At 41.7% G+C, this 24975-nt stretch overlaps 1 protein-coding gene and 2 pseudogenes across 1 annotated transcript; 2 read left to right on the top strand and 1 right to left on the bottom strand.

Moving 5' to 3' along the window:
• Positions 1–78: 78 nt before the first annotated feature.
• ZNF891 (zinc finger protein 891) lies at positions 79–11505 on the top strand. The gene is given in 8 exon segments (XM_041729112.1): positions 79–341; positions 8392–8898; positions 9090–9286; positions 10334–10457; positions 10460–10767; positions 10770–11163; positions 11166–11270; positions 11273–11505. Coding segments are annotated over 7 exon segments (1593 nt in total). The 5' UTR covers positions 79–341; positions 8392–8507; the 3' UTR covers positions 11347–11505.
• Positions 3230–5170, top strand: LOC121475345 (annotated as a pseudogene).
• A 12409-nt stretch (positions 11506–23914) lies between the features above and the next one.
• On the bottom strand, positions 23915–24494 carry LOC121475643 (annotated as a pseudogene).
• Positions 24495–24975: the final 481 nt, after the last annotated feature.

Genomic DNA, 24975 nt, shown 5'->3' with positions numbered 1-24975 from the left:
GCGCGCACGCGCTAAGGCTCCGGCTTGTCCTATATAAAGGCGCTGCCTTCCGGCCCCCCGCCTCCGTTCACGCACGCACGAGCCGCAGCCCCTCCTCAGAGAGCGCAGCTGTGGCGCCAGCGCAGAATCCCTCCGCGGGGCGGCCCTGAGCGGCGCGGGGCATCCTGGGAAATGTAGTCTCTGTGACTGGGCTTTTTGGGGCCTCCGAGCAGGGGAATGGCGGTTGCTCTTTCCTCCTAGGGCGTGGGGGCGTGCGCTGCTCTGCCCGCCCAGCGTACTCTGTCCTCTCCCTGTGCGCGGCGGCCCGGTGGTTCCGACGCTGACAGGTACCTCGGGGACAGGTGAGCTCGTAGAGGCGCGCAGAGTTGAAGGCACCGGACTCAGAGGGGAGTGGGGAGCGTTCCCCCTGGTGCCCAGCGCCCCCCATCCCCTCGCAGCTCTGCAGACAGACAGGACGGAAATGCCGGGAAGAAGGGGAGGCGTTCCGGGGGGCGTCCTGCGGGGCCGCGGGGAGCCATCCCAGCACCCGAGCTCCATTCTCCAGGACTTGACGTCGTACGAACCTTGTTTCGACTCTAGGTCAAAGAAATTGCTTTAAAAAATGTGATAACAGAAAAGTTTGAACACTACGTATGTATTTGATGTTAATTTCTGCTGACTTTGTGACTGTATCTGATTGTATCCTGGTTATTATTTTTTTCTCTTTTATTTTTTTTTTAAGATTTTATTTATTTATTCATGAGAGACACACAGAGAGAGAGGCAGAGACACAGACAGAGGGAGAAGCAGGCTCCATGCAGGGAGCCCGATGCAGGACTCGATCTCGGGACCCTGGGATCACAACCTGAGCCAAAGGCAGATTACTCAACCACTGAGCCACCCAGGCATCCCAGTAAGCTTCTTTCTGGTATAAATTCAGCTCTTGTTTTAAGTAATTGCCTTTTTTATTCATTTTCTTTGTTTTCCGTAAGCCTATGTGAAATGCTTCTCAATTCTGTTTTCCTCAAAGTCAAAACTGTCCTATGGTCTTAATACTTTTCTCCTTTCCTGACCTGTATCCATAGGAGCCTTCCATTCCCCTACAATCCAGACAGATCAGTTCCCCTCTAGGTCTTCCTCACACTGGCACAGTGAGACTTCCCTCTGCCCTCATTTATTCCCTCATCACTGTGTTGAATCTCTTGTTTCCTGGAGGCTTCTTCTTTTTTTTTTTTTTTCCTTTGTAGTAAATTACAATCCTGTTATTTTCCTAAGTAACGAGCTATGAAGGCTGTTTATGCTACAGAATACTTTTCCTTGTCCTTCTATTTGTATGGATTTTTGGCTTTCTATGGAAGTCCTGGTTAGGAAATTACTTTCACTCAGAATTTTTTTTTTTTTCATTTGAAACAGGGAATATTTTACCCAAACCCATCAGACAAATGGACAGCTTGGGTTTGTTACAAGCATGTTTTAAAGCATAGGTCAGTAATTGTACATGAAATTAACTGATCAGAGCACTGCTTTTCTTTTTTAGTTTAATTTTATTTTTAAAGATTTGTAAAGTAATCTCTACTCCCAACATGGGGATTAGACTTACAACCTCAAGACCAAGAGTCACACACCTCACTGACTGAGCTGGCCAGGCACCCAAGAGCACAGCTGTTCAATGTTTTTTTTTTTTTTTTTTTAAGATTTATTTATTTATTTATGATAGACATAGAGAGAGAGAGACAGAGAGGCGCAGAGACACAGGAGGAGGGAGAAGCAGGCTCCATGCCAGGAGCCCGATGTGGGACTCAATCCCGGGACCAAACCGCTGAGCCACCCAGGGATCCCCCTGTTCAATGTTTAAAACAGAATAAGCTTCCCTGTAAAAAGCAGCCGCTTTATGACATTTTTAAGAGATACATTTATCTATTTTTTAAACTATGTATTTATTTTTCAGGGAGTCAGGGAGGACAGAGAGAGAGAGAATCTAAGCAGACTCTGCACCCTGAGCATGGAGACTGACGCAGAGATTGATCTCACAAGCCTGAGATCATGACCTGAGACCAAAGCAAGAGTAGGATGCTTACCCAGTGCACCACCCAGGCACCCCTGATATTTATTTCTTTCTTTTTGAGAGAGAGTAGGGGAGGGAGAGAAGTACACTCCCCACTGAGGACAGAGTCTGACCTGGCACTCACTCCATCCCACGACCCTGAGATCATGACCTGAGCTGAAATCAAGAGTCAGACATTTAACTGATTGAGCCACATAGGCACTCCACCTTTGTGACATTTTTAACTATAGTATTTCTCTGCTTCTTTTTTACCTTCTTCAACAGAATCTACATCAACCGCCCCATAATACTTCTCAAGGGCAGCCATGTCCTCACAGGTTTCAGAAAACTCTCCTTCTGCCATGCCCCCATTTACATACCAGTGAATAAAGCATGCTTAGCATACATTAGGTCAGACTTACGGTCCAGGTGAGTCTAGGCCTCAGCAATGGCTGAGTGGTGGTGTTGTTCAGCATGCACAGAGCTCACTGTACTTTGTCCAGGTCTCCACCAGGTACCACAGTGGGAGGCTGGTAATTAATGCCAACTGTGAAGCCAGTGGGGTGCCAGTCTACAAATTGGGTGGTATGCTTGGTCTCGGTGGTGGCAGTGGCAGCATTGACATCTTTGGGAACCATGTTGCCATTGGTACAAGCAGCAAACTGTATTTGCCATGGTGAGGGTCCCGTTTCACAATCTAGTTCAGTGGCTCAAAGCATGCATTGATGATCTCTGCTATAAAAAGCTGTTCATGGGAATGCCTAGGTGGCTCAGCAGTTGAGCATCTATCTGCCTTAGACCCAGGGCATGATCCTGGAGCCCCGGGAATGAGTCCCACATCAGGTTCTCTGAATGGAGCCTGCTTCTCTCTCTGCCTGTGTCTCTGCCTCTCTCTCTCTCTCTCTCTCTCTTTTCCTCTCTTTCTCTCTGTCTCTCATGAATAAATAATAAAATCTTAAAAAAAAAATGCTGTTCATGGTAGGCTTTCTCAGCAGAGATGACAGGACCATATGTGCCCAGAGGAAAGTGTATGCAGGAGTAGGGCACCAGGTTGGTCTAGTATTCTGTCAGATGAACATTCGGGGCTCCATCAAAGCTGAGGGAAGCAGTGATGGAGGACAGTATTTGACCCATTCACCTATTGAGGTTAGCATAGGTGGGGCAGGCAGGCATTAGGTATCGAGGTTGCTGGGACAGATGTCATAGATGGCGTCATCTGCCATGAAGGCACAGTCCGTTCTCAGCGTGTTGTGGGTAGTGAGGATGGAGTTGTAGAGCTCAGCTACAGCTGTGGAATCTTGGGAGCTGGGTACCTTGAACTTATGCCTTAATCAACAGGTTGCATCAGCAGGGAGGTGAACCTGGAACCACTTCCCCCTCTAAAACTGGAAAACCGGATGGTAATAGGGCCGAGTGGCTATTCACAGCCGCAAGTGAAGATGAAGATGCCAGAGGACTTGGATCTCAGCTGAAGGACAGTATTCCAGTTACTGAACTTTCAGCAGGTGGACCTTTTGAACAGCATGATCTTTGACAAGGTCTCCCTTGTGTGCAAAGTGAACTTTTGCCCAGTCATCTTCTTGAGTTACCAGAAAAAAATTTCCAACTCAACCAAGATAAAATGAATTCTTCTACACTAAGAAACATCCAGGGTCTGTTTGTTCCACTAAAGTTACAAATAGAATTCAAGGCAGTGCAGCGGGTTCAGTGTCTTCCATTTCTTCCAAGCTCAAACCTTTCACTGGATATTTTGAGGGGTAATGATGAGACTATTGGATTTGAAGATATTCTTAATGACCCGTCACAAAGTGAACTAATGGGAAAACCACACTTGGTGGAATATAAACTCGATTTACTGTAATCTATTGTGCTGCTCATGAAAATAGAGGGGCTGCATTTTGTTTATAGCCATCTCTTTACTATAATTTGATGTATACAACATTAAAAGTACTGACACACAAAAATAAAGTACTGACATGTGAGAAAAAAAAAAAAAAAGGAAAACCAGAAACCCTGAAAACCTGTGCAAAGGTCAGCCAGTTTCTGAGTTCAGTCCAAGACAAGATTAGTGATCCCCTTGCTACAGGCATAGTTATTGGTAGCATCTTCCTTGCCTGTGATGAGCTGCTCAGGGTGGAAGAGCTGGCAGTCAGTGCCAGTGTGAACTTCATCAATAGGTCTACAAACATTGCCCTGGGCACATGCTTGCCAGCACCCATCTCACTGAAGGAGGCATTGAAGGAGTCATCTCCCCCAGTAGTCTTGTCACTTGGCATTTGACCATTGGGCTGGATTCTCTGTTCCAGGCAATAGAGCTCCCAACAGGCATTGCCAATCTGGACACCAGCCTGGATGGAAATGCATTTGCATATGGTTGCTGCTTTGTGGCTGGTGAGCAGATGGCAGAGCAGAAGAGAGGAGGTTGTTGCTTCTTACAGCACCACTCAGGAAGTGGAAGTAAGAACTTGCTTCCCTCAGAATTTTGAAAATGGGCAAAGATAGAAATGAAGCAGTGTTAGCATTGAGAAGTCCTGTTCTACACCTGTTACTGTTCTTTAGTATGTAACCTATTTATCATCTCTTGGAACTTCTAGATTCATCAGTTTATTTTTGATATTCAAAACTTTCATGGTGATATGTTTAGTTCCAATCTTTTGAGAAATTGCCCATTTGGGGACACCTGGGTGACTCAGTGAAGCATCTGACTTTGGCTCAGGTCATGATCTCAGGGTCCTGATATTGAGCCCCATATCAGGCTCCCCGCTCAGTGAGAAGTCGGCTTCTCCCTCTCCCTCTACTACTTTTCCCCCCACCCCCATTTGTGCTGTCTCTCTCAAATGAATAAAACCTTAAAAAAAAACACTGCCTGTTTTGACGGGTCAGTCCTAATGCATTTCACTATTTTAAGGAATTTCTGCTGTGTTTGATTCTCCAGTTTTTTCTCTCTGAAACTCTGAATAATCTGCTGTTGAACTTTGAAATTGATCATATAATTTTCTTACATTTTTTTGTCTCATTGCTTATCTCTTTTGGGAGTTCTGCTTTCTGGAAGAGTTCCTCAGCTTTATCTTTAAGCCTTTTTACTTTTTTTTTTTTTTTAACTTTTTGTTATACTTTTAAATTTCCTAAGACCTCTTATTTTGTGGTTAGTATATGTAAAAAAAAGTCATAGGGATCCCTGGGTGGCGCAGCGGTTTGGCGCCTGCCTTTGGCCCAGGGCGCGATCCTGGAGACCCGGGATCGAATCCCACATCAGGCTCCCGGTGCATGGAGCCTGCTTCTCCCTCTGCCTGTGTCTCTGTCTCTCTCTCTCTGTGACTATCATAAATAAATAAAAAATTAAAAAAAAAAAATAAATTAAAAAAAAAAAAAAGTCATACATCCTATTCATATTTTATGAATGAAATATCTCTGATGGTTTTTAGATTTATATGAAATTCTCAAAGCACAATAAAGTATAATGAACACCCTTGTATCCATCACTATTTTGAAGCAGATATTTTACATGATATATTGTAAATATCTCAGAATCTGTCTGCAGTAAGAACTCTTTTAAAAATCATAACAAGTATATTACCACATTTAAAAATTAGCAATATTTCTCAAATATCAAATATATAGGCAGTGTTCACATTTTTCTGTTACTTCGTAAGTGTGGGTTTTTTTTTTTAATTATTTGACTCAAATAAGTCTCATGCAGTTTTAGGTATATATTTTTTTAAGATTTTACTTTATTCATGGGAGACAAAGGCAGAGACACAGGCAGAGGGAGAAGCAGGCTCCATGCAGGGAGGGTGATGCGGGACTCGATCCTGGGACTCCAGGATCATGCCCTGGGCCAAAGGCAGGCTCCAAACCGCCGAGCCACCCAGAGATCCCCTCTTTCCAGTAACTTTAAAATTGTACTCATCATCCCTGATACTCTATACCTTGCATTTAGTGTATCCAGTGGATTTCTAAAATTTCCTCAGTGTGGCATGTGGTACATACACTTGCAGGTGAAGGACTTATCTTTTTTTCAGCTTGAGTTAAGAAAAACCTTCTCACTAATTTTGCTTCCTTTATATTTCTTCTGTCCTCCTCTTATAGAATTCCTTTTTTTTTTTTTTATGACAGTCACACACACACACACACACAGAGAGGCAGAGACACAGGCAGAGGGAGAAGCAGGCTCCATGCACTGGGAGCCCAACATGGGATTCGATCCCGGGTCTCCAGGATCGTGCCCTGGGCCAAAGTCAGGCGCCAAACTGCTGCGCCACCCAGGGATCCCTCTTACAGAATTCCTATTACATATTTATGTCCTTGATCCATCTGGGAATGGGAGTGTGTGAAGTAGAATTTATGCTTTTCACAAAGTCAGTTATATTGATACCATTTAATAACTAGTACCTTCCTTCCCCCCAGTGATTCATAGTCTGCCTTTATCATATATTAAATGTCTAGCAACACAGTAGTCTTTTTCTGAACTCATTTTACTTTTTTATTATTGCCCCATTATCATCTGTTTAAGTTAGTAGAGATTTATAATGCATTTTTAAATATAGTAGGGCAAAGCACTATTTTAATAATTGCCTTATTAATGTACCTTCATTTTCCTATAAAACGTTAAACAATTTGTCATTTCAAGAAATCCCTATTGAATATATAGATTAATGAAAATCCAATGCAATTCTAGTTAGAGAAAAATTGAAATCTTTATAATATTGAATCTTTCCATCCATGATCATGATGAATCCCTCCACTTATTCAGATAGTTTTTCCTGTTTGTCCCTAACATTGTTTCATTTTTCTAATTAGTTCTGTAACTAGAAAAGAAATAAAACTTGAGGAATTAAGGAACAAGTCCAGAGTATTATTGTTAGCTTAAAAAGCCTTAACCAGAAGGCAGAGTTAAGTTCCTTTTTGAAGAGGAAGCATAATATTCTAATTTTTTCCCTTGTGATATGGAGGAAGTGACCCTCATCACAAAAGCTTAATTGCCATAGACTCATTCAGCTTATTTTTAAATATTTATTTATTCATGAGAGACACAGAGAGAGAGAGAGAGTGGGGGGGCAGAGACACAGGGAGAGGGAGAAGCAGGCTCCATGCAGATCCATCCTGGATTTCCAGGATCATGCCCTGGACTGAAGGTGGTGCTAAACCACTGAGCCACCAGGGCTGACCTCATTCAGTTTATTTGATAAATATTTGTTGAGTCCTGCCATGTGCTGGGGAATGTCCTAGGTACAGCAATGAACAAATCCGACAGAATCTATTTCTATATAGTTTACACTGAAGTTACAGACTTATATACACTTCTGGTTCAAGGACATAGAATCTACCTATCAAAGATATTTGTCTCAATTAAATGCCAATTCTGTGATTTTTGTCCATTAAAACTGAACTCTACTTTTAAGATAGAGGGTTCTCATTCAAAGGTTATCATCTAATCTTCAAAAAGTAACACCTGTAAAAAAAAATCAGCATAAAAAAATCACCTAGCTTAGGAAAGTATTGTACCATCTTATTAAGACCTCACTCTCGGGGATCCCTGGGTGGCGCAGCGGTTTAGCGCCTGCCTTTGGCCCAGGGCGCGATCCTGGAGACCCGGGATCGAATCCCACGTCGGGCTCCCAGTGCATGGAGCCTGCTTCTCCCTCTGCCTATGTCTCTGCCTCTCTCTCTCTCTCTCTGTGACTATCATAAATAAATAAAAGTTAACAAAAAATTAAAAAAAAAAAAAAAAAAGACCTCACTCTCGAAGTTTGGGTCATGGATCATGCTTCTTTGTTGATCTCACTCAATACCAAATAATGGGCTCTGGGAAGAGAGATTGAGTTGGAGGTAATCAAATGAACATTTGTTTCAAAGTCACATTCTCTCCTTAACACCTTAACACCTCCAATAAAATTCCTGAGTAGCAGCTAAATCAACAGTGCTGTTAATCATGTATGAGGTTATTCTGAGAAACATCAAGTTATATATAGGAAAGTAAGCATAAGTAAAGTAATTGTGTTTCATGGGAAAATTGTTTTTTCCATTCCAAAAGTTAACTAAAAAGGTAGCAAAGTATGCACAAAGTTTAAACAACCTGCCTCTTTGAACTGATTCTCTTTAGCTTTAATCTTTTTTTCTTTTAATAATGCATGCTCCTTTCACACAGTCTGAACAGTAGTCTGCAGGACTATAACCTGATGACAGTTCTAGAAGAGGGCCAAGGATGACTATATTGCATGTGACTACAAATCCCAGTAAAGATTTTAAGCTGGCCAAACCTTGCTGGGAGTAGTGGGGAGGGTCTATGATTTTTCTTTTTACCTGGCCAACAATAGGGCCTGTTTCCACCTTTCATCTTTTACCTGAACCTGCCTCTTTGGCTACAGGGAGGACACCCAGTGAAATACATTCATGCCCTGAGTGGATCAGAGAAACAGGAAAAAGAAATATCCTGAACTTTCTACCCTACTATGCAGGCAGATATCACTTTCAGACTTTCAAGATGGCAGCCATTGACCTATGTCTCATATGGTCTCTGCTAACACAAGACCCTCCCTGTTCCTACATGATAAATACTAAGGAAGAGAGGATGGTGGCTGGATTTCCAGCAATCCGGTTACAGGGACCAGTGACCTTTACAGATGTGGCTGTGGAGTTCACCCATGAGGAGTGGATGATGCTTGATTCTAGTCAGAGAAGAATTTACAGAGATGTGGTGTTGGAAAACTATATAAATCTCACCTCCGTGGAACACCAGTTATGGAAGACTATTGTGATCTCCCTATTGGGTCAAGAAGAGGTAAGAACTATGAAAAGGAGAGTTCTCCAAGGCACCTATCCAGACTGGGAGATTCAACTTAAAACGAAAGAATAGACTTCTTTTTTATTATTATTACTTATTCATGAGAAACAGAGAGAGAGAGAGGCAGAGACACAGGCAGAAGGAGAAGTAGGCTCCATGGAGGGAACCAGATGCAGGACTTGATTCCAGGACCCCAGGATCATGTCCTGAGCCGAAGGCAGGCGCTAAACCACTAAACCACCCAGGGATCCCAAAGAATCAACTTCTAAGCAGAATATTTTAGGGAAAAATTATACAATGGAGTGAAAATGATAAGATTCATAATGCATGATTGGTGCTCCACATTAAGTAAAGATCAGGAATAGCAAAAGATCCTAGAGAGAAACTTGAAGCAAATGGCCCAAAAGAAAACAGCATCCCAGGAAAGATTCTATGACCATCATCAAATACAGGAAAATTATTTTTTTAAGAGTTCTTTAGCATTTTATTTTTATTTTTAGAGTTCTTCAGCATTTTTTAAATTTTTTATAATAAATTTATTTTTTATTGGTGTTCAATTTGCCGACATACAGAATAACACCCAGTGCTCATCCCGTCAAGTGCCCCCCTCAGTGCCCGTCACCCATTCACCCCCACCCCCCGCCCTCCTCCCCTTCCACCACCCCTAGTTCGTTTCCCAGAGTTAGGAGTCTTTATGTTCTGCCTCCCTTTCTGATATTTCCCACACATTTCTTCTCCCTTCCCTTCTATTCCCTTTCACTATTATTTATATTCCCCAAATGAATGAGAACATATAATGTTTGTCCTTCTCCGATTGACTTGTTTCACTCAGCATAATACCCTCCAGTTCCATCCACGTTGAAGCAAATGGTGGGTATTTGTCATTTCTAATGGCTGAGTAATATTCCATTGTATACATAAACCACATCTTCTTTATCCATTGATCTTTCGATGGACACCGAGGCTCCTTCCACATTTTGGCTATTGTGGACATTGCTGCTATAAACATCGGGTGCAGGTGTACCGGCATTTCATTGCATCTGCATCTTTGGGGTAAATCCCCAACAGTGCAATTGCTGGGTCGTGGTGCAGGTCTATTTTTAACACTTTGAGGAACCTCCACACAGTTTTCCAGAGTGGCTGCACCATTTCACATTCCCACCAACAGTGTAAGAGGGTTCCTTTTTCTCCACATCCTCTCCAACATTTGTGATTTCCTGCCTTAATTTTCCCCATTCTCACTGGTGTGAGGTGGTATCTCATTGTGGTTTTGATTTGCATTTCAATTACAGGAAAATTTTTAACTTGGGTCAAAACTTGCTTTTTCTTTTATTTATTTATTTATTTATTTATTTATTTATTTATTTATTTATTTATTTATGATAGTCACAGAGAGAGAGAGGGAGAGACACAGGCAGAGGGAGAAGCAGGCTCCATACACCGGGAGCCCGACGTGGGATTCGATCCCGGGTCTCCAGGATCGTGTCCTGGGCCAAAGGCAGGCGCCAAACTGCTGCGCCACCCAGGGATCCCCAAAACTTGCTTTTTCAAAGAGAGTTTCCACCAGTAAACATTGCCATAAATGTTACTTAGATATTGAGAGTTTGGAACATAATTCAGTTGTAAACAATTACTAGAGAAACTGTGTAAGTTTCTCTATGAAAGTCATAAATATGATAAAGCTCTGTGGCATCTTGAAAAAACTCAAACAGCACAAAAAGAGCATGCATGCTTCAAACATGGTGTACACGTCAAACATACTGATATGCTTCCTATATAAAACAATTTTCATATGGTGGAGGATCCCTATGAATGTAATAAATGCCTGACTTTTTGTCATCCATTCCATAGGCAACAGGAGCAAATTCCTAATGGAGAGAAATGTCATGAATGTAATCAATGTGGGAAAGCCTTCAAATGACTTTGCAATCTTACTTTGCATAAGAAATGTCACATGGGCAAAAAAAACAATATGAATGTAAAGAATATGGGAAAGTCTTCAATGATTCTTCAACCCAAAGGAGACACGTAAGAACTCACACTGGTGAGAAACCCTATAAATGTAATCAGTGTGGAAGTGCTTTCCGTCAAAAAACAGCTCTCAGGATTCATGTGAGAACTCACATTGGAGAAAAACCTTATGAGTATAATCATTGTGGAAAATCCTTTGACACAAGTTCTTATCTTATATTGCACAAGAGAATACATACTGGAGAGCATCTCTATGACTATGATGATTGTGGAAAAGCCTTTACTACAAGCTTGCACCTTAAAGTTCACAAGAAAATACACACTCGAGAGAATCTCTACAAATGCAATGGCTATGGGAAAGTTTTTAGTGTTCTCTCATATCTTAGAAAGTGAGAATACATAATGGAGAGAAACCCAATCAATGTAATGAATGTAGGAAAACCATCAATGTTTCCTCTTCTCTTAGGAGACACGTGAGAACTCACACTGGAGAAAATGTGGGAAAGTCTTCAGTCAGAGACTTTCACTTATAAACAAGAGAATTCATACTGGAAGAGTAACTCTATGAATGAGTATGGAATTGCTTTACTAATTGTCTTAATCTGGACTCCAACTCATTATTTCAGGTTTTATTGTCCAAAATAACCATTTTAAGACTATAGTTCTCTAATCACTTCTTTAGCTATATAATACATTTTGGTCTGTGTTTATTTTAATACTAAATGTTGTATCAAATTTATTATGACTTAATGAGTCTATAGCTCTTTAGAATTATATGTTTGGGTTTTTTTTTAAAGATTTATTTATTTATTTATTCATGATAGACACAGAGATTGAGAGAGAGGCAGAGACAGAGGAGGAGGGAGAAGTGGGCTCCATGCCGGGAGCCCGACGTGGGACTCGATCCCGGGACTCCAGGATCACGCCCTGGGCCAAAGGCAGGCGCCAAACCGCTGAGCCAACCAGGGATCCCATGGGGGGTTTTTTGTTTTTTGTTTTGTTTTGTTTTTTTTTTTTTCAACATATATAAATTTATTTTAATTAATTAATTTTATTTATTTATTTATTTACTTATTTATTTGAGTCATTGCATTTTATTTTATTTTTATTTATTTATTTATTTTTAATTAACTTTTATTGGTGTTCAATTTACCAACATACAGAAAAACACCCAGTGCTCATCCCGTCAAGTGTCCACCTCAGTGCCCGTCACCCATTCCCCTCCAACACCCGCCCTCCTCCCCTTCCACCACCCCTAGTTCATTTCCCCGAGTTAGGAGTCTTTATGTTCTGTCTCCCATCCTGATATTTCCCAACATTTCTTCTCCCTTCCTTTATATTCCCTTTCACTATTATTCATATTCCCCAAATGAATGAGAACATACACTGTTTGTCCTTCTCCGATTGACTTATTTCACTCAGCATAATACCCTCCAGTTCCATCCACGTTGAAGCAAATGGTGGGTATTTGTCGTTTCTAATTGCTGAGTAATATTCCATTGTATACATAAACCACATCTTCTTTGTCCATTCATCTTTCAATGGACACCGAGGCTCCTTCCACAGTTTGGCTATTGTGGCCATTGCTGATAGAAACATCGGGGTGCAGGTGTCCCGACGTTTCATTGCATCTGAATCTTTGGGGTAAATCCCCAACAGTGCAATTGCTGGGTCGTAGGGCAGGTCTATTTTTCACTCTTTGAGGAACCTCCACACAGTTTTCCAGAGTGGCTGCACCATTTCACATTCCCACCAACAGTGTAAGAGGGTTCCCTTTTCTCCGCATCCTCTCCAACATTTGTTGTTTCCTGCCTTTTTAATTTTCCCCATTCTCACTGGTGTGAGGTGGTATCTCATTGTGGTTTTGATTTGTATTTCCCTGATGGCAAGTGATGCAGAGCATTTTCTCATGTGCTTGTTGGCCATGTTTATGTCTTCCTCTGTGAGATTTCTCTTCATGTCTTTTGCCCATTTCATGATTGGATTGTTTGTTTCTTTGGTGTTGAGTTTAATAAGTTCTTTATAGACTTTGGAAACTAGCCCTTTATCTGATATGTCATTTGCAAATATCTTCTCCCATTCTGTAGGTTGTCTTTTAGTTTTGTTGACTGTATCCTTTGCTGTGCAAAAGCTTCTTATCTTGATGAAGTCCCAATAGTTCATTTTTGCTTTTGTTTCTTTTGCCTTTGTGGATGTATCTTGCAAGAAATTACTGTGGCCAAGTTCAAAAAGGGTGTTGCCTGTGTTCTCCTCTAGGATTTTGATGGAATCTTGTCTCACATTTAGATCTCTCATCCATTTTGAGTTTATCTTTGTGTATGGTGAAAGAGAGTGGTCCAGTTTCATTCTTCTGCATGTGGATGTCCAATTTTCCCAGCACCATTTATTGAAGAGACTGTCTTTCTTCCAATGGATAGTCTTTCCTCCTTTATCGAATATTAGATGACCGTACATTTCAGGGTCCACTTCTGGGTTCTCTATTCTGTTCCATTGATCTATGTGTCTGTTTTTGTGCCAGTACCACACTGTCTTGATGACCACAGCTTTGTAGTACAACCTGAAATCTGGCATTGTGATGCCCCCAGCTATGGTTTTCTTTTTTAAAATTCCCCTGGCTATTCGGGGTCTTTTCTGATTCCACACAAATCTTAAAATAATTTGTTCTAACTCTCTGAAGAAAGTCCATGGTATTTTGATAGGGATTGCATTAAACGTATAAATTGCCCTGGATAACATTGACATTTTTACAATATTAATTCTGCCAATCCATGAGCATGGAATATTTTTCCATCTCTTTGTGTCTTCCTCAATTTCTTTCAGAAGTGTTCTATAGTTTTTAGGGTATAGATCTTTTACCTCTTTGGTTAGGTTTATTCCTAGGTATCTTATGCTTTTGGGTGCAATTGTAAATGGGATTGACTCCTTAATTTCTCTTTCTTCAGTCTCATTGTTAGTGTATAGAAATGCCATTGATTTCTGGGCATTGATTTTGTATCCTGCCACGCTACCAAATTGCTGTATGAGTTCTAGCAATCTTGGGGTGGAGGCTTTTGGGTTTTCTATGTAGAGTATCATGTCATCGGCGAAGAGGGAGAGTTTGACTTCTTCTTTGCCAATTTGAATGCCTTTAATGTCTTTTTGTTGTCTGATTGCTGAGGCGAGGACTTCAAGAACTATGTTGAACAGCAGTGGTGAGAGTGGACATCCCTGTCTTGTTTCTGATCTTAGGGGAAAGGCTCCCAGTGCTTCCCCATTGAGAATGATATTTGCTGTGGGCTTTTCATAGATGGCTTTTTTAAATTTTTTTTTTTTTAAATTTTATTTATTTTATGATAGGCACACAGTGAGAGAGAGAGAAGCAGAGACATAGGCAGAGGGAGAAGCAGGCTCCATGCACCGGGAGCCCGACGTGGGATTCGATCCCGGGTCTCCAGGATCGTGCCCCGGGCCAAAGGCAGGCGCCAAACCGCTGCGCCACCCAGGGATCCCTCATAGATGGCTTTTAAGATGTCGAGGAAAGTTCCCTCTATCCCAACACTCTGAAGGGTTTTGATCAGGAATGGATGCTGTATTTTGTCAAATGCTTTCTCTGCATCTAATGAGAGTATCATATGGTTCTTGGTTTTTCTCTTGCTGATATGATGAATCACATTGATGGTTTTACGAGTGTTGAACCAGCCTTGTGTCCCAGGGATAAATCCTACTTGGTCATGGTGAATAATTTTCTTAATGTGTTGTTGGATCCTATTGGCTAGTATCTTGTTGAGAATTTTTGCATCCATGTTCATCAGGGATATTGGTCTGTAATTCTCCTTTTTGGTGGGGTCTTTGTCTGGTTTCGGAATTAAGGTGATGCTGGCCTCATAGAACGAATTTGGAAGTACTCCATCTCTTTCTATCTTTCCAAACAGCTTTAGTAGAATAGGTATGATTTCTTCTTTAAACGTTTGATAGAATTCCATGGGGGGTTTTTTGATGCAAAAAGTGATTTTATTATAGTACAGGGACAGGACCTGGGGGCAGAAAGAGCTGCACCTACAAGTGTGAGGGGTGACTGATTACATATTTTAAATTTTGTGGAAGGAGAGGTGGTAGACATAATGTAGATTTCTAAGGAATTTCTGCAAGCATGCAGGGTCTTATAGGACCTTGAAGATTTGGCTGTTTTCAAGATAAGGTTACTTTGAGTCTTTAATGAAATATAAACATGAAGGAATTAAGGCAGCCATGAACTCCTTGCAGAATGTCATGCTCTGCATATTTCAGGTATCTATCAGTGGGTTGCAAGCTGTAAGATTTAATTTAAACTACATTTCTTTTGCCTTTTGTTCTCATCTGCACTATTTTGGTTGCTGCCCAAATCGTTGCTCTGGGAGCTGCATAGAATTATATGCTTTTAAAATGAGTTAAAGTTTGCAGCTATTTTCTTATTATAAACTTATTTAAAAAGAGATTTATTTAAAAAAAAAGATTTATTTAGGGACACCTGGATAGCTCAGCGGGTGAGAGTCTGCCTTTGGCTCAGGGTGTAGTCCTGAGGTCCCAGGGTTGAGTCCCACATTAGGCTTCCTGCGTGGAGCCTGCTTCTCCCTCTGCCTGTGTCTCTGCCTTTCTCTCTCTGTATGTCTTTCATGAATAAATAAAATATTTTAAAAATAAATAAAAGTAAATTAAAAAGATTTATTCATTTGAGAGAGGGGGGAAGGGGAAGAGGTAGAGACTGGGAAGAGGGAGAGAGAATCCCAAGCAGACTCCCTGCTGAGTGTGGAGCACAATATGGGGTCAACCCCAAGATCACAACCTAACCCAAAATCGAGAGTCAGATGTCCAACACCCTGAGCCACCCAGACACCCCTCCTATTATTGATTTCTAAGTTAATTGCATTATGTTTAGAATATCTACAGTAGGGATCCCTGGGTGGCGCAGCGGTTTAGCGCCTGCCTTTGGCTCAGGGCGCGATCCTGGAGACCTGGGATCGAGTCCCACGTCGGGCTCCCGGTGCATTGAGCCTGCTTCTCCCTCTGCCTGTGTCTCTGCCTCTCTCTCTCTCGCTGTGTGACTATCATAAATTAAAAAAAAATTAGAATATCTACAGTATATGTTACTTTACTAGTATTTTTTAGGAGTTGCTTTCTAGCCTCTTGTGGAAGATACTGTTAGTAGGCGGTCACACATCCAGCTCATCCTTCCCTACTGACAATCCTATTTTATTTTATTTTTATTTTTTTTAAAGATTTTATGTATTTATTCATGAGAGAGACAGAGAGAGTGGAGAGACACAGGCAGAGGAGAAACAGGCTCCATGCAGCAAGCCTGATGCAGGACTCAATCCCGGGTCTCCAGGATCATACCCTGGGCTGAAGGTGGCGCTAAACTGCTAAGCCACCTGGGCTGCCTGAGAATCCTATTTCAGATCACAATAGCAATATGTCCAGTTACAAAACTCCATTCAGTCTTCTTGCAGTCAAGTATAGCCATATTCCTCATTCCTGATTAATCAAAGGTAGTATCACTGGAAACAGGCCTAACTGGTTTTTTCTCTTTGCCTTTTACACTTCACCTTTCTGCTTTCCCACACTCTTTCCTCTTAGAGCTGAAGGAGCTGTTTTTGACCGTGAGAACGACAACCATGGCCGAAGGATGGTATAGAAGGAGATCCTGGTTCCTCAGAGACCTCTAAATAGCTATACCAGCACTATACTACTTGTATCTGGTTACTTCTATATGATAAAAGTAAGCTTATTGGTTTTAAAAGCACATGCTTATAGTTAACATAGTAATTTTGGTTTTTAAAAAGAAAAAGACCACAGAGGTAGAGTTAAGTATTTTAAGTTGGATGCATGTATTTGGAAATGAACATAGAAAAGGGAGGAATGTAAGAAGAATGCTGACACAACTTTTATGCTCAGGCTAGAGATAATGATGGGCCCGTATTCAAAACCAAGTGATTAGAGAAGCAGGGAAATCACAGTATTTCAGTATTAGAAATCCAGAGAGTTTTCAGAAAGAGGGAAAGCTACCAGTTTTAGTTGCTTAAAGAAGCCCTTGAGATTTTGCTACTTGGTCTTACAATTACTGACCAGCTTAACTCTGAATTTATTGAGAAGCAAAACGTAGAGGAGCCTGTGATGGGACAAAGAGGCAGTAGCTGCAGTTTTGGTCATGATAACTTTATAGAGTTGTAAAAGATCCAGATGAACTGGCTGATATGCTGCAGTTCTGGACCCCAGGAGGTGCCCATAAAACTTTAGCAACATCAGTAGATAGACTATAGTAGGTCTTGTGTAGGTGACTACGATTGCACAGGGAAAACAGGTGGTAGGAAAAGACAATGTCTACCACTGACTATGAGACTTGGTCTATTTAAAGACAGGCTGAGAAAAGGAATCTTGGTAGATAAGAGAACAAAAAAGGCAGAGCTTTGCCAAATCAAGACAAACTATTCTCAAGAAGGAAGGTAAAGTCAGTTCTTTTAAATACTACTTAGAGGTCAAATTAGATGAAGTCTTAAAAAGTGAACATATCGGGATCCCTGGGTGGCGCAGCGGTTTAGCGCCTGCCTTTGGCCCCCAGGGCGCGATCCTGGAGACCCAGGATCGAATCCCACATCATGCTCCCGGTGCATGGAGCCTGCTTCTCCCTCTGCCTGTGTCTCTGCCTCTCTCTCTCTCTCTCTGTGTGACTACCATAAATAAAAAAAAAAAAAAGTGAACATATCAAAGAGCAACATGAGGAATATTGTTGACCTTAGTTGGAAATAATGTGTTGAGGATGATGGTAGGTTGGGATACATTTAGTAATCAATAAAGGACAAGTAAGGCTGAATATAGACAAGTTAAAATGAAAAAGAGGGTAGTGCAACAGAGATTTGGTCAAGGCAAAAGATTTTTAAAACAATGAGAAACTAGGGGTACCTGGGTGGCTCACTTGGTTGACTAACTCTTGGTTTCAGCTCAAGTCATGATCTCTGGGTCATGAGATTGGACCCTGGGTCGGGTTCTGCTCTTAGCATGGAGTCTGCTTGGGACTCACTCCCTCTGCCTCTTCCCCCTGCTCACATGTGTGCTCTACCTCTCTCAAATAAATGGATAAATCTCTTACATGAGAAACTAGAACATGTGTAAATCCTAGTGTAATGCATCCACTATGGAGAGCTTAAATATGCTGGTATAAGAAGAGAGTCAATAACACGAGGTTCCTAAGAGGGGCTGGAGGTGTCTGGAACACAGTATGAAAGTATTAAGGTTATCCATAAGAAGATAGTTCCTCTAGCAAAAAAAAAGGAGGAGTAGGTGTGCTGGTTTTAACTACCTGTTTCTTATGTCTGAGTTAATTTAGCTGTCCTCGGAGTAGCTAAACTATAAAGTGTTGTTTGGCTTTTTAAGACATAATTTCTGAAGGAAGGAAAATGTCCAGATTCATTCTATGAGTCCAGCATGACCCTGATACCAAAACCAGTTAAAGACTCCAAAACAAAAAACAAAACAAAACAAAACCCTACAGGCCAATATCCCTGAGGTAGAAATTTTCAATAAAATACTAGCAGGCCAAACCCAACAATACATTTTTAAAAACCATTCATTACAATCAAGATGGAATTTTCCTGGGCTGCAAGGATGGTTCAATATCCTCAAATCAACCAACGTGATATACATTAATAAAAGAAAGAATAAGAACCATATGATCATTTCTATAGGTGTAGGAAAAGCATTTGACAAAGTACAGCATCCATTCATGATTTAAAAAACAAAACAGGGATCCCTGGGTGGCGCAGCGGTTTGGCGCCTGCCTTTGGCCCAGGGCGCAATCCTGGAGACCCGGGATCGAATCCCACATCAGGCTCCCTGTGCATGGAGCCTTCTTCTCCCTCTGCCTATGTCTCTGCCTCTCTCTCTGTGACTATCATAAATAAATAAAAATTAAGAAAAAAAATTAAAAAAATTAAAAATAATAAAAAACAAAACAAAACACCTCAACAAAGTAGGTTTAGAGGGAACATAACATCAACATAGTAAAGGCTATATATTAAAACCCCATAGCTAATATCATTCTCATTGGGGAAAACCAGAGCTTTCCTTCTATGGTCAGGAACAAGACAGGGATGTCTACTCTTACTGCGGTTATTTAACATAGTACTGGAAGTCCTAGCCACGGCAATCAGACAATAAAAAGAAATAAAAGACATCCGGGGGTGCCTGGCTGACTCATTCAATTAAAGTTTGCAATTCTTTATCTCAGGGTCATGAGTTCAAGCTCCATGTGGGGCATAGAACTTACTTAAAAAAAATAAAAGTTGAAAGGCACCCGAATTATCACTCTTTGCAGAAGACATGATATTCTATGTAGAAAATACAAGAGACCACCCCCCCCAAAAAATGCTAAAAGTGATGAAGGAATTCAGTAAAGTCTCAAGATACAAAATCAATGTACAGAAATCTGTTGCATTTCTATACACCAGTAATGAAGCAACAAAAGAGAAATTAAGGAATCAGTCCCATATGCAATTGCACCAACAATAAGATACCTGGGTATAAACCTAATCAAAGAGGTGAAAGGCCTGTACTCAAAACTATAAAACACTGATGACAGATACTGAAGATGACTCAAAGACATTCTTGTGAATTGGAAGAACAAATATTGTTAAACTGTCTATACTACCCAAAGCAATCTATACATTGAATGTAATCGCTATCAAAATACCAATTGCAGGGATCCCTGGGTGGCACAGCGGTTTGGCGCCTGCCTTTGGTGCAGGGCGCGATCCTGGAGACCCGGGATCGAATCCCACATCAGGCTCCCTGTGCATGGAGCCTGCTTCTCCCTCTGCCTGTGTCTCTGCCTCTCTCTCTCTATGTCTATCATAAATAAAAATAAATCTTTAAAAATAGTAATGCGTCCAGTTACAAAGCTCCTTATCCCAACCGCCATGGCCAAAAATAGGTATTCTCTGTTCCTGCCAATAAAATATAGATATAAGTTACACTGTGAGGTTGTATGCTGAGAGTAAGATGGTTGAAAGACTGGCCAGATGTTTGGGTGAAGATCTCTATGCCTGTGGAAGTGCCCATGTTAACTTCAGGGCTTCAGTGGGAAACACAACAAAGTTTAAATGAATAGAAGATAGTAACAAAGACGAGAGACAAAGTGATACAATTATCTGGCATGAGCCTCAAAGGCTGCAATTGTTAGAAGCAATACTGGGGAGCAAGAAGGATACTGATCCTACTGATAGATATGGAGGGCATGGCAACAAACAGACTTTTTTTTTAAAGCTTTTATTTATTTATTCAGGAGAGACAGTGAGAGAGGCAGAGACATAGAGAAGCAGGCTCCATGCCGGGAGCCAAGTGTGGGACTCCTGGGATTCCAGGATCACACCCTGGGCGGAAGGCAGGTGCTCAACCGCTGAGCCACCCAGACTTCCCAAAACAGACTACAATTGATGTGACTGTTGTCAAGTAGGTTTTTTCCAGGGACTGGGCAAGTTTGCATGAATGCAATGAAGTGAAGGGAATGTTTAAGGAAGCAGTTGAGGACATAAAGGAGCTTCTTTATCATTCAGAGGACTCTAAGAGGGCACCATAGAAACAATTCCCAGAAGTGCAGGAATTGGGCATTTGTGGCTGGCATGTGAGGAACCGAGGAGCATTGTGATAGTACTGATAGAGAAAATAAGATCAGAACTGGGGGTGGGCTGAGGCTTTGGGCTGTGACCAGTGAAAACAAAATCTAAAGGGAGGATAAATTAAATCTCAGCACATTCTAAAAAGATGGTGGATACTTCGGTCTAAAAGGATTCACATATACCTTGGAAGGGAGAGCCTGCAGACACACTCTGGAACTAATTATTCCTTTTCTTCGTAGCTCTTAGCAGTCCTGGAGGGCACAGCCATAGCAGGGAGCAAGTAGAAAATGATCCCAAAATCATGTGTTTCTTGCATAAGGAGATACATTACGTGGTCCTCAGGGATCTGTGTATTGACTGGCCCACAGAAATCTTGGCACAGCAGCAGCTGCAGACTCAGGCACAGACTTACCTAGCATATCTCACAGATTTTAGTGCAACGGCTTCATACCTGCTTTTCTCTGACTTGAATCATACTTTTTTTGCAGTCAGTGTTTATGTGCCACTGCATTGTGTATCAAAAGGAGTGAAATGCCCCAGCATTGGTGAGGGTGCAGCATTCTTCTTGAGGTTACTGATGGAAGCACAAATTAATACAGATTTTCTGTGGGACAGGTAAGCAAAATGAGAATATTCATAGCCCTTAATCTAGCAATTTTTTTCTGAACTTTTATGATAGAACTCTTCATTGAAGTTTGTATAGTCATCTCACAGTTTCAAGCTTCAGTGAAAAACTGCTAAATTCCTAAATTTCCAACAACATCCAGTTGGTCTTTAAAAACTATTTATGTCCATAAATTAGAATATAATGCAGTCACTATACTATATAAAATGTAGTTTCAGATTTATTGATGTGGGGGTGTATTTAATATATTGTGATTTTTTAAAGATTTTATTTATTTATTCATGAGAGACACACACACATAGAGAGAGAGGCAGAGACACAGGCAGAGGGAGAAGCAGGCTCCATTCAGGGAGCCTGATGTAGGACTCCATCCCAGGTCTCCAGGATCACGCCCTGGGCGGAAGGTGGCGCTAAACTGCTGAGCCACCTGGGCTGCCCATATATTGGGATTTTCAAATACAATTACAAATATCAGAATATGACCATGTTTTTATTAAAATATTACAAATATGTATGTATGTGTATGCATTGAAATTTTCCTGGAAGGATACAAAATCAACGCCCAGAAATCAGTGGCATTTCTATACATTAACGATGAGACTGAAGAAAGAGAAATTAAGGACTCAATCCCATTTACAATTGCACCCAAAAGCATAAGATACCTAGGAATAAACCTAACCAAAGAGGTAAAGTATCTATACTCTAAAAACTACAGAACACTTCTGAAAGAAATTGAGGAAGACACAAAGAGAAGGAAAAATATTCCATGCTCATGGATTGGAAGAATTAATATTGTGAAAATGTCAATGTTACCCAGGGTAATTTACACATTTACTGCAATCCCTATCAAAATACCATGGACTTTCTTCAGAGAGTTGGAACAAATCATCTTAAGATTTGTGTGGAAGCAGAAGAGACCCCGAATAGCCAGGGGAATATTTAAAAAGAAAACCATAGCTGGGGGCATCACAATGCCAGATTTCAGGTTGTACTTCAAAGCTGTGGTCATCAAGACAGTGTGGTACTGGCATAAAAACAGACACATAGATCAATGGAACAGAATAGAGAATCCAGAAGTGGACCCTCAGCTTTATGGTCAACTAATATTCGACAAAGCAGGAAAGATTATCCACTGGAAGAAAGACAGTCTCTTCAATAAATGATACTGGGAAAATTGGACATCCACATGCAGAAGAATGAAACTAGACCACTCTCTTGCACCAGACACAAAGATAAACTCAAAATGGATGAAAGATCTAAATGTGAGACAAGATTCCATCAAAATCCTAGAGGAGAACACAGGCAACACCCTTTTTGAACTTGGCCACAGCAACTTCTTGCAAGATACATCCATGAAGGCAAAAGAAACAAAAGCAAAAATGAATTATTGGGACTTCATCAAGGTAAGAAGCTTCTGCACAGCAAAAGAAACAGTCAACAAAACTAAAAGACAACCTACAGAATGGGAGAAGATATTTGTAAATGACGTATCAGATAAAGGGCTAGTTTCCAAGATCTATAAAGAACTTATTCAACTCAACAGCAAAGAAACAAAAAATCCAATCATGAAATGGGCAAAAGACATGAACAGAAATTTCACAGAGGAAGACATAGATGCCAACAAACACATGAGAAAATGCTCCGCATCACTGGTCATCAGAGAAATACAGATCAAAACCACAACGAGATACCACCTCACACCAGTGAGAATGGGGAACATTAACAAGACAGGAAACAAATGTTGGAGAGGATGTGGAGAAAGGGGAACACTCTTGCACTGCTGATAGGAATGTGAACTGGTGCAGCCACTCTGGAAAACTGTGTGGGGGTTCCTCAAAGAGTTAAATATAGATCTGCCCTACGACCCAGCAATTGCATTGCTGGGGATTTACCCCAAAGATACAGATGCAGTGAAACGCCAGGACACCTGCACCCCGATGTTTATTTTTTTATTTGTTATCTTTTTGAGAAAAGCCAGCATAAAGCACTTTTATTGCAATAATAAAACTTGAAACTCATACGTAGTGCAGGCAGGTGGCGGTGGGGGGGTAGGCAGCAATAATTTCTCTCACCAAATCACTACACAGGACAGCAAAGGGGTGAGAGGGGGAGGAGGAAAAACCAGGAAACTCTGAGATCAGCCGGGGGAGCCGAACATCAGAAACCAGGAGATGCTGAAGCTGTGATGACCAGCATCATTTTCTCAAGACAACACTCAAGGGTTTGTCATGATGGCTGGGCTTTCATCGGGTGTTATGTGTCTACAAACAGCACTTTCAATTTAAACTTTCAACTAAAGTTCTTAAAATTTGGAAAGTGGAGCTCAAATAGCTATGAGATTACAAAAGTCCTGAATATCCGTTAGAAAAACCACAGGATGGAAAACAAAACAAAACAAAACAAAACAAAGAGCCAGGCCATGAAGAAGGCTTCAGAGGTCCCTGCTGGCCTGGGGACAGATAGCTGTAGTGTCCAATATCGCAGTGAGAACAATCTGCTTCCAAAAGGCAGAGGGTTTATTATTGGGGGAGGGGGTAGGGGAGGCAGAGGCTCTCCCCCTCCCCACTTCAGTTTCAGTTAGGGCTTTAATTCAACCCAAGGACATCTCTCAACTGGGAGAGTTACTTCCGCCCTCAACAGTGCCTCAAATCTGCTATGGCTTTGCAGCGCAGCAGCAAGAATGTTTAATATATAATAGATAAAAATTTCATCCAAAAATAAAATAAAATAAAATAAAGATTCTTGTAATCCCCACCCCAACATCAATTCCTATTCTAAAGTTAACCCATGACTTGTGCTGTTAATACTTGACTAATACTTAAGCGGAAACCTAGATCCAAAAGACTGAAACTGAACCTTCACCCCAAAATGAAAACGAAATCAAATGAGTAACTTGAGGTTTATGGCATATAGTTTAGGTCAACACACACACGAGGAGAAAGGGAAAGAGCAAAGCTGGGTGACAGAACACATTCAGTCGGGGCGATGTTTATACAGAGTGCAGTAGAACATCAGGAAAAGCTCCATACGGACTCGCGTGTGCGCGTCTGGAGGCGCCACATCCCTCCATGGCACATCCAAGAATGGGGAGCTCAGGGAGGAAGCCACTGCTGTCATTCCAGTTTCAGAAGCTCCACGTCAGAGACGAGAGTGGCATTTGGTGGGATGATGCCTGGGTGCCCAGTAGCACCATAGGCGTAGCCTGGGGAGAGTTTGGCTCTGACCCACACTCATCCGGGCTACCCCTTCTTCCCAGCCGCGGATCACCTCCTGCTTGCCTAGCAGAAACTTAAAGGGCTTGTTTCTGTCCCGGGAGGAATCAAATTTCTTTCCATCTTCAAGCATCCCCGTGTAGTGCACCACGCAGGTCTGACCGCGCTTCGGGAAGGTGCGTCCGTCTCCGGGGGAGATGGGCTCCACCTGCACTCCCCTGGCGGCAGCGGCGGCGGCGGGGGGGGGGGGGGGGGGGGGGGGGGGGGGGGGGGGGGGGTGGCGGCCCCGGCTCTGCTTCGGCCCTCGCCTCGCCTGCGCACCGCACCCCGATGTTTCTAGCAGCAATGTCCACAATAGCCAAACTGTGGAAGGAGCCTCGGTGTCCATCGAAAGATGATGGATAAAGAGGATGTGGTCTCTGTATACAATGCAATATTCCTCAGCCATTAGAAACGACAAATACCCACCATTTGCTTCAACGTGGATGGACCTGGAGGGTATTATGTTGAGTGAAATAAGTCAATCGGAAAAGGACAAACGTATGGTCTCATTCATTTGGGGAATATAAAAATTAGTGAAACAGAATAAAGGGAAAGGAGAGAAAATGAGCAAAAATATCAGTGAGGGTGACAAAACATGAGAGACACCTAACTGGGAAATGAACAAGCCGTAGTGGTAGGGGAGGTGGGTGGGGGGTTGGGATGACTGAGTGATGGGCACTGAGAGGGGATTG

This window comes from Vulpes lagopus, chromosome 14, assembly GCF_018345385.1.
Source record: "Vulpes lagopus strain Blue_001 chromosome 14, ASM1834538v1, whole genome shotgun sequence".
NCBI classification, from domain to species: Eukaryota; Metazoa; Chordata; class Mammalia; order Carnivora; family Canidae; genus Vulpes; species Vulpes lagopus.
The sequence above is the reverse complement of the archived record's forward strand: the minus strand, read 5'-3'. Positions and strand labels throughout refer to the sequence as shown.